Raw genomic sequence first — 9,750 nt, 5'->3', positions numbered from 1 at the left:
CACCCGTGGGGAATGACGAAGAAAGAAAAGACAGGGTCCGTGGCTTTTAAAAATGTGACCCAAACTGTTCTGTTATCTTCACTGAAATACGGACACACTTTAGAAGGTGCCGGTTCTGTGCAGAATTTGAGAAGTCCTGCCTCAGGTCCCTTCTGTGTGACAGGGATGTGAACCTGACCCCACAGCCTTCAGGGAATGGCTGGCCCCTCTCTGCGGCCGATGCGCCTCTGACAGCCTCCTTGCAGTTCTGAGGGCAGCTCAGCAGGGCTGGTACCAGGACCCTCCCCACCTCCACGCGGGGCTCCTGCCCGGCCCTCAGGGCCCCTCGGGAGCTGATCTGTTAGGACTCTGGCCGTTCCTCCAGCGCCATCGGCTCCTGCACTGCGTCCCTCCCCACCCTTCTCACCTGCGGTGGGCGCGAGGCCCCGAGCTTGGGTGCTGGGGATCATTATGGATGGGAGGGGCCACCAGTCACGAGTTGCATCACCCAAACCCTCAGACCCCCAGGGGAGAGCAGGCAGCCGAACCTCTCTGCAAAATATGGGTTTATGGTCTGGTCTGTCCATTTTCAACAGCAGGGAAGAAGAATCTAGGCGCTGGGAGGGGAGGGTCTGGGACGTCTGTGGGTGTGGGATGGAGAAGGGGTCCTCCACTGCTGGGAGGCCCTGGTGCCTGGAACGGGCTTCCTAGGAGCAGCTGGTGGGGGACCTTCCGAGGCCTCCACGTGCTGTGTGCTGGGCTCGCTCAGCCTGCAAGGCTGTGGTGGTCAGCACTCCTGTAGTCTTGGCCTTGCGGGTCAGAAGGAAGGCAGCTTGCGGTCAGCCCCTACTGGGAGCAGGGAGCAGAAAAGGATGTGATGGGGAGGGCGGGCAGAGGCCCCTCCAGCGGACAGTGGCTCGAGGAGGGAGCCAGGGGCCAGATGAGGCGCCGTGGTCCCGAGAGGCCACTGTGGCTGAGGGTGTGAGCAAGAGGATGGGCTGGGTTGAGGGGGACCCAGACCCTGCTGCCAGCTGAGGCCAGGGAAGGGGTGGGTTTCAATCCCAAACACTCTGGGAAGACTGAAGAGATTTAGGGAGGGGCTGACCAACACTTAACCTGCCCACTGCAAAGAAAGCCTGTCTTCAGACTGCCCGGACCCCTGGGGACCTCTGCGCCTTGGACGCCCGTGGGGAGGTGTCTGCCCGCCCAGGGCCCTGGGCTTTGAGCAGCAGTGATCTGGGCGGGGAGCCGGCTGACACCCGAGGAAGCAGGAAGGCAGGCCCGCCGTGCGCTGAGTCAGGAACATGCAGGCCCTCCCGGGGGCTGACTCTTGGCAGCCTGGGCCTGCTGGGAGGCCCTTCTCTGCCCCCCCCCACCCCCCCCCGTGCTGCAGGCTCAGGCGAGGATGGAGCCAGCAGGGGGCGGGCGTCCCAGGCCTGGAGTTCAGGCGTCACATTTTGGTAGGAATGCAACCAGGCACCTCTTCTGCAGGTGAGCCGCTTCAGGACGATGCCTCTCCGGGGGGGGGTGGGGTGGGGGGGTGGAGGGGGGACAGCATCTCCAGACCCGAGGCCTCTCGACCCACTCTTCTGAGCGCAGGATTCAGTCATTCCCGCAGAACCCCCGGCTGTAAACTATTCTCCCTGGCTGCCATAGAAATGCTTTACCAGCAACTGTCAAATTACTAAACAGCTTGTGGATCAATACGTCCCGAAGTCACGCAGAGCAGGGGAAGGGCACAGCGGCTGGTGGGACAAGGGTCATGTCGGAGTGAAGTGGCTGTGGGGAAAGGTGCCTCCAGGTGGGCACCGTGGCTGGGTCACGGAGAGCGGGACACTTCACAGGGCACTTCATTTTGCCCCCAGATGATGTTAGGTAAGACATTTCTGTGGGTCACAGGACACTGTAGGGGGTGAGCCTAGCTGCTGTCGTAACTAAACCAGAAACGTTTAGCTCAAACCCAGTAAGACTGCTGCTCACTCGTCAAAAGCCAGCACAGGCCTCCCGAGGTGCAGGCAGGTTTTCACCCTGTGCATCGCCTGGGGATCCAGGCTCCCTCCGGGATGACCTCCTAGTACCCAGCCTTCGTGTCCTCTGCCAGCAGCTGGTGACAGGAGGCAGCAGGCCACCATCCCTCCCCACAGCCCCCTGGTGAGAATGCGTCACAAGGGGCTCCTGGACACAACAGTGGCTGGAAGCGTCTCCGGCAGGGCAGCTGCGCCTGGCAACCCCGCACCCCGGCGCAGGGCACAGCCTCACTGGACGGCTGGCTTCCCTGCCATCCGGGAAGAGGGATGTGCGAACACCTGCCATCTGAGACTCCATGCTGGACACATGAGGAGGGGTGTGGCCCTTCCAGCCCACGCTCTGAGGGCTGTGCTCGGCCCTCACCTCTCCGCTGGGCGGTGGGTGCACGGGCTGAGCCAGCCTTATGAGTGTCAGACGAGACAGGATTTGTTTTTGGCACTTGGCTCCCAAACATTTTAGGAAGGAATACAACGCTAAGGAGATAAACTTCTTCGAAAACATTTTCAAAATATAGTTTCTTTCTTTTCCATATGTATTTTGCTGAATTTCCCAGGTGAACACAAGCTCCGCATACAGTAATAAAGGAGAGCTCTTTGAGAACCGCACTGATCAGTCAGGAGACTGATCAAATTTTGATTATGGAAAATAAACCTGCATATTATCAAAACTAAAGAGCGCCAGTGGGGTTTTCTTTACAAGACGTCTCTCAGGAGAGGGGGTGGCTCAAACCACCACCGCGTGTGCAGACGGAGAGAACACATCCCGCGGAAACAGCAGCTTTACAGGCGAGGGCCCTTCAGTTCGGGGTCTCCCCGCGGCTGGTGGCGGGGTCGGCCGCTCTGACCCAGTGCGCTCCCGAGGGGACACCGCGCGGCTGGACCAGGGCTGCGCCAGCCGCGCGCACGTGCGCGGGGACTCTACGTCTCTGCCTCATCCCCATCGTCGTCGTCCTCTTTGGCCCTGAAGTGCATTTTCCTGAACTCGCGTCTGCTCATTGAAGGGCAGGTGGACGACGCCGGGGGGAGGTCCTTGGAGGGAAGAGGACACTCGCCTTAGGCACAGGTCACCCAGCAGCAGCGCCTGCCCCGCCTGCAGATGCAGGGCACCCGACTGCCACTCCCCCCCGACCCCCGGAGCGCCCACCCCCGCTGACCGACCGGGAGCGAGGAGGGGCACTGGGTTAGAAACCGAAGCCAGCCCAGCAAGGGAGGGGCAGTGTCCCCTGAACCACAAGCCACATACACGCCGGCTACCCTGCAGGGAGGTCAGGTCCGGACACACCGGCCCACGTCGCCCACCCCTGCTGGCCAGGCGAGACCCCCGCTCACCATGGCAACCGTTCTCAGCTGGGGGCAGGCAGCGAATCAGTGTCGGTTTTGGTTTTGCCCTCTCCTCCCGGTCAGAACCCTATGGCGTTTGATCTGCACCATGGCAGCATTCACGGCCATGCATGGGGGGGGACAGGCCCGAGCCTGGGGCCTGCTGAGGGTTGCCCCCCCGGGGCTGGGGGCATCGGCCTCACCTGCATGAGCTCCACGTTCCCGAAAAACCGGCTCACGGGCATGGGCTGGTTGCTGTCGTCGTCCAGGAGGGCGCTGTTGTCCAACTGCAGCGGCCCGGGGCCGGGCTCGGGCTCTGCCGCCCCAGCCCGCCTGGCGTAGCCGCCATCGGGGTCTTCTCCCGAGGGAGCACCAGGCCTTGGCAGGGACTGCCCGTCCTCAGTCTGGGTTGGGCAAGCGTCGCTCCCAGCCCGGCGGGGCCCTGCGGGGAGGCCGGCCGCCTCCGGCTGTGTGGAACTGCCGGCCTTCCTTCCCGGGAGCGGTGCGCTGTCCTTGACAAATGCCAGAGGCTCGTTTTCACAAGGGGTCCCAGGAGGCACTCTGGGCACAGCAGCACGGTCCCTCTGGGGGGCTAGTTTCTGTAACTCTGACTTCGCAAGATGACCTCTGTCATACTTGAACTTCTTGGAAGTCCGCCTGTCGGTGGCTCTGTGTGACGAGGAAGTCTGTCAAGAGAATAGGAGAGCAGACACACCAGATCATGGAGCAGCAGCAAGTGAAGCCTCAATCCTGGGGGCTGGTGTTCGCGCCACACCCGTGACTTCTAGGACGGGGTCATTCCAGTGCCTGCCACCACAGGGACAGAATCGAGACACACGATGCCATCCTGCACCTGCCGCCCCCGAGGGCTGTCGGGTGCCCGAGCAGACTCAGAAGCACGCGGCGCTGTATGAAGCCAGCCCTGGTGTCTGCTCACCTCTGCTGGAGCGGGAGCCGTGAAGGCAGGGTCTGTGCTTTGTGGCCGCAGCAGGCGCTCAGCCAGGGGCTGGTGTCAAACCAAGGCCAGCTGGACTGCCTGGGCCAGGGCTCGAGGGAGCAGATGGGCCTCACAGCAGCCTCGGGGTCCTGTCCCTCCCACCCAGCCTGCGGGGGGGCCCTCGGGGCCCTGAGCCCACGGCCCTGAGGGGGGAGCATGTGGATGGAGGGCGTGGCCACCTTCCCCTGGTCCGTTAGTGACGCTCAGTGCTTTTCTTTGCGGGGGGGGGGAGATTAGGTTTACTTATTAATTTATTTAACGGAGGCACTGGGGCTGAACCCAGGACCCCGCCCGTGCCAAGCATGCGCCCTGCAAGTGCTGCCCTCCCCCCCAGCCGTGCCCTCTCCCCGCAACGCTGTCTAACAAGACAGGTGCCGTGTGAAAGCGGACGCTCAGCCGAGTCCGCGTCTCCGCGCCGGCCAGGCTCACCTGACATGCCGTCCGGGCAGACGTGGCGACGCCGGCTTCCTGGGCCGAGGCCAAGCGGGCCGAGCAGCTCCGGGCTCGGAGGCGCGCTGAGAACCGCACTCCACCTGCGAGCTGGACCGGGAGGCTGGTGAGAAAGCGCCCTCGCGAGGACACAGAGGGTCCCCGAGTAGGGGAACCTGACGTCAGTCCCTCCACGCCCATGTCTTCGTCATCTCCGCGGACGGACAGACACCTGTGCCCGGAACGCGCATGGTCACACACAGCGGTCTGGGCTGAAGATGCGGGGTCCTGTCTCCACGGTCTGGGAAGACTGGGTGCCCCCCGGCCCCTCACCTGAGGCTTCCAGAGCCTCCACTTGTAAGTCAGCAGATGTTAAGTCAATCTGGGTGTTTGCATCATTGGTTGTTTGAGTTTTCTACGGCGTCCACGTTCTTGATAAAACGAGGAGAAGCACAACCCCCCCAGCTCCCCGTCAGATCACAGGGGAGCCGGTCCTAGTTCGGACTGCTTAAAGGCGCGGCTGCTGGGGGATGCACCCCGCATTCCCGCAACCCTCCGCCGCCACCTCTCTCAGAATGCAAAGGGAAGTCTAGCTAACAAGGTAATTAAATCAACGAAACTCAATCATCTTACTTAGGAATAATCTTAAGTTTTCCAAAAAGCACAAAGATGCTCAGGGAAATGGTGCAGAGCCTCGCTCCGATTCCCTGCAGCCAACGACCGGCACGTCTGTCACAACTAAGAGATTGGCATGGTGCCGCGCCATTCACGAGACTCGCCTGTCTCTGAATTTCACCAGCTTTTCCACAAATTCCTTTCTCCGTTCCAGGGTCGGTACCGCGGACACTTAGAAAACACTACACTTAAAGCTCAAGTGAGAAAGTGAAAATGAGAGAGGTGGGTGCTGGGGAAGAGGGTATAGCAGGCAGGGCCCGACAGCTGCTGTCACAACGGCCAGGACCAGGGATGCAGATGGGGCCGGATGAGGGCGAGCGCCCAACGGTGGGAAAAGTCAGAAAGCACACAAGCAGTCCCGAGATCTTTACAGCTGCTTCTCATCCACCCCCATCCCCTTTATCCCCGCCCACAGCCTGCAGCCCTCATGCCTCTGGAGGCCCCTGGAGGTGGCCGCTGGCTCCGAGAAACGTGACGGTTGGCAGAGAGCACTTAAAGGGGAGGTAAAGAAAAGCCAGTGACGTAAGGAAGGAGAGGGCAGCTTCCGCAGTGCGAACAAGGCGCTCCACCGACCCTCGCCTCAGTGACACTGGTGCAAAGTACAAGCACTCGCAATCTGCGGAAGTGGCCCTACGGGAGAGCAAAACGAAGGACAGTTACTCGAGAACACCTGAAAGACTGCGGTGACCCAGGTGTGAATGTGTAGTGTCTGAACTCCAGGGGCCGCGCTCAGCACACCGGAGGCCTGCCCAGCTCCCGGCTGGGGCCTTCCCCCGGGGAGCAGGATGGCTGCCTTTCTCATTCTGTCCTCACCCTACCTGCTGTGAGGCTGAAGTGCCCAGTAGGCGCAGCTGAGAGGAGGGGGCTCCCTTCTGCCGAGACCCCGCTTGTGGAGCCAGAGCACTAAGACCAGGACCGCAGCACCCTCGCCCCTCCTGGCGAGGTGGGCGCGCCTCAGGCTGCTGCCCACCACTTCGCTCCCGGCACCCAGCTCCTAGAGCAGGGCGTCACACAGAAAGGCCTGCCACTGTCCCCAGCCAGGAAGCCCTGGCACAGAGATTCTGCCCGGGAGAGAGGCAGGCATCAAAACCTAGAGCTCTCCATCTCTTCCTCCTGCACTGACAGCGGAGTGTGGAGAAGCTCGTGCCTGAGGGGTCCTCAAAGACAGCGGACGTTGTGATGAAAAGCAGCTGGAGGAGAATCGAGGTAACCTGTAAGCCGGCTAGTCTGCAGGGAAGAACCAGGGAATCACACAACATAGCAGAGGGAGCCCTTCAGGGGTCAGAACAAGTATCAAACAGTGACCTTAGAAACTGTTCCTTTAAAGAAGCCAGAATGTGATTGGGTTAGTCTGCAGAAAATTTATGCCGTGTCATCACTGGAAACAACTGAGCCACCAGCTGGCAACTGGTGGAGTTTAACAGCTGGGTGTGGTCAGAGAGAGGGGGGAAGAGAGTCCTCCTAAAACTACTGTTGACCCAGGTGACAAGCCAGGTGGCGGTGGGCACTGCCAGCGCTGCCCCCGCGAGCAGCACTAGGATAATCCACCCAGTCACTAAACGAATGAAAAGCACATTGACAACAACAAGCCCCGGGGTGGGGTGGGGGCCAGTCCCCAGAGGTGCTGAAATATATTATCTAAAATGTCCAGTTTTCAACAAAAAATTAAGCATGCAAGAAATAGGAACACACACCCGTACACTAGAATAAAAGTTGGCAACGAAAACTGCCTGTGAGATTGATCAGATGTTGAATTTATCAGAAAAGGACCTCAAAATAGCCATTATAAACATGTTCGAGAACTAAGAAAAAAGATTTGACGGCTGACTGCATCAGATAGAGATCATCAATAAAAGGACCAATTAGAAAACGATCAAACGGTAAATCAGGAGTTGAATATTACAATAACTGAAGTAAAAGCTCACCAGGGGGAGCTCAATGGTGGGTGTGCAGTGGCAGAGCACGCACACGTGAACTGGAAGACAGCCTGCTGGGCTGCACGAACAAGCCCGGGACAGAGACAAGAACGCAGAGAACGGGGAGCGCTCCGGAGAGACGGGGCGCCATTCAGTGCTGCACACGCGTGTAAGGGGGAGAGGAGGGAAGAGAAACGGAACAAATAATGGCTGAAAACGCCCTGAATTTACTGAAGAACAACAATCTACAAAATCCAGAAATCTCAAAGAATGGAACTCCAAATATGATAAATAAATGCAAAGAGATTTATAAACAGACGCCAACACTGTACAGATGCTGAAAAGCACAGACAAGAAGACCTTGGAAGCAGCCAGGGGAGCACGACTCCTTACAAGCAAAGCCCCATGACAAGGCCACTGACTCCGCGGAAGCGGTGGAGGCCAGACCACAGCGGGCACACTCAAACACTCAAAGTCTCAGAGAGAGAACTGTCAACCAAGAATACTACACCCAACAAAGCTATCCTTCTAAAAAATTAAGACAAAAACACTTCAGGCACGCAAAAACGGACAGCATTTGCTGCTGCAGGCGCCCCTTACAGGAAATGCCAAAGGAAGTTCTTGAGACTGAAAGCAAGTGACCCCAGCCGGTAATTCAAGTCCACAGAGAAAAGAGCGCAACGGTAAGGTAATCGCGTTCTTACAGGAGGCCGTTGACATGCATATGACCCACTTCCCCTGGGTGATGTGAAGAGCAACTGCATACACTGGGTACACAATGTGTGCAGGAATGTGCTCTATTTGCCTACAACAGCACAAAGCAGGTGGGTGGGAGCAAGGCTGCCCCCGGCTAAGGAAATGACCACTGGTGGTAAAGTATTCATGACGGTGTATCATAGGGTTTGTAACATTAAACATTAAAAGCACACACCAGAAAAGTGGGTTAAGGGAACAGAGCTGAACAGGAGTGACATTTGTGTGTCTCACTGGAACTGAGCTAGTGCAATCTGAAACTGGGCCTTCCAGCTTACAAGGTACATGGTTAACCTAGAGCAATCACTGGGGGCAAAAAGAGTGAAAAAGTTATTGAACTAAAATGCTACGTTCGAACAGGAGAACAAAACAGGTGTGAAGAAAACAAAAGGGAAAATGACGTGTGAATCCAACCAAGTCAATAACCCACTAAACAATCCATCAAAAGGCAGTGATGTGGGGCCGGGGCAGCGCCACTGCTGAGACCCAACCACGTGGGGTCTTCGGGAGACACACTCCAGGGTCCAAGGGACAAAGAGTAAAAAGGAAAGCAAGTCAGGGGAGCCCAGATGCAACTCCCATCCCCGAAGGCGACCCCTCCCCAGGCAGGGGCGCATCGTGTCCCAGTCCCTCGCCCCAGTTCAACCACCCGCCAGCTGCCGACTGCCAGGAACGGGTGCCCCTCAATCCTCACCATCCTCCCGGGGGGACCCCTAACCGTGCGGGACCAAGCGAGGTCACACGCTGAGCGACCCCGGGCGCGGGTGGCGACAGCAGGGGCACGCGAACCCCTGGCCAGGCAGTATCAGAAGCGCAGAGGGTCCAGGCCAGCTCTGGAGACGGGGCCCCGTTCCCGGGGCTGGGCTGGGATCCCCCTCCCTTCTCGGGGCCGTGGCCTCAGAGCCCCGCTCCTGGCATGCAGCCCTGGAGTCCCCACCCTGGGGCTGCGGTCCGGGAGCTCCACGCCGGGGGCGGGCCCTGGCCCCCTTCCGGGAGGTGTGGCCCGGGAGCCCCTTCCCGGGGTCGAAGCCCCGGCCGAATCCCCCTCCTCTGGGGCGGCCCGTGGCTCCTCCTCCGCCCCCAGACAACCAGCGGCCAGAGCTCTCGCCCGGCCTGGCGCAGCTCCCCCCGGCCTCGGCCCCCTCACCTTCCGGCTCCTCATGAGTGTGAGCGGCGAACTGCCGCCCCCAACGCCGCCGCCAAAGCCCCGCGCCCGGCCTAACGCTTTCCAGCGGAGCAGTGAACCGGCGGCCCTCGGCTCGCGGCGCGGCGTCTGACGTCATCAGAGGGCTGGCCAATCACAACCCGGCGTCTCCAGGCATGTGATCCAACAAAGTCGGCGTTTTACGTAGCGGCGGGGCGACGACCATGTTTGTGAGGGGCACCTCCCGTGGGCTCTGGGGCCGCCACGGTTAGGCCGGGCGGTGGCCATGTTTGTGAGGGGCCCCGGCCACGTTCGTGGCGGAGGGCGGGAAGGGCCTGCGCGGTGGTCCGGTGCGCGCTGACCCGGCAGGCGACTGGCCTGCGGGAGGGACCTCCGGGCTTCGCGAACAGCGGTGCTGGAGGCCCTGGAGACGGGCGCGTGGCCGCGCTGCCCTTCGCGAAGCCCCGCGGCCCTGGCTCTCAGGCCGGTGCGGCAGCGCCACGCGGACGA

The 9,750-nt window shown here is 60.2% G+C and overlaps 1 protein-coding gene across 2 annotated transcripts; it reads right to left on the bottom strand.

Moving 5' to 3' along the window:
* Positions 1 to 2,518: 2,518 nt before the first annotated feature.
* C13H1orf174 (chromosome 13 C1orf174 homolog) lies at positions 2,519 to 9,396 on the bottom strand. Of its 2 annotated transcripts, none has more exons than XM_006196599.4 (4): positions 9,244 to 9,396; positions 4,753 to 4,863; positions 3,530 to 4,012; positions 2,519 to 3,035 (listed from the first exon to the last, which is right to left on the bottom strand). In XM_006196599.4, the coding sequence occupies exons 1-4, from the start codon at positions 9,256 to 9,258 to the stop codon at positions 2,925 to 2,927; spliced, it is 720 nt and encodes a 239-aa protein (XP_006196661.2). In that variant the 5' UTR covers positions 9,259 to 9,396; the 3' UTR covers positions 2,519 to 2,924. The 2 variants fall into 2 exon arrangements, with proteins under 2 accessions (XP_006196661.2, XP_072831638.1); XM_072975537.1 differs by having other exon boundaries at positions 4,753 to 4,984; positions 9,244 to 9,380.
* Positions 9,397 to 9,750: the final 354 nt, after the last annotated feature.

The sequence above is a fragment of the Vicugna pacos genome, chromosome 13, assembly GCF_048564905.1.
Source record: "Vicugna pacos chromosome 13, VicPac4, whole genome shotgun sequence".
NCBI classification, from domain to species: domain Eukaryota; kingdom Metazoa; phylum Chordata; class Mammalia; order Artiodactyla; family Camelidae; genus Vicugna; species Vicugna pacos.
The sequence above is the reverse complement of the archived record's forward strand: the minus strand, read 5'-3'. Positions and strand labels throughout refer to the sequence as shown.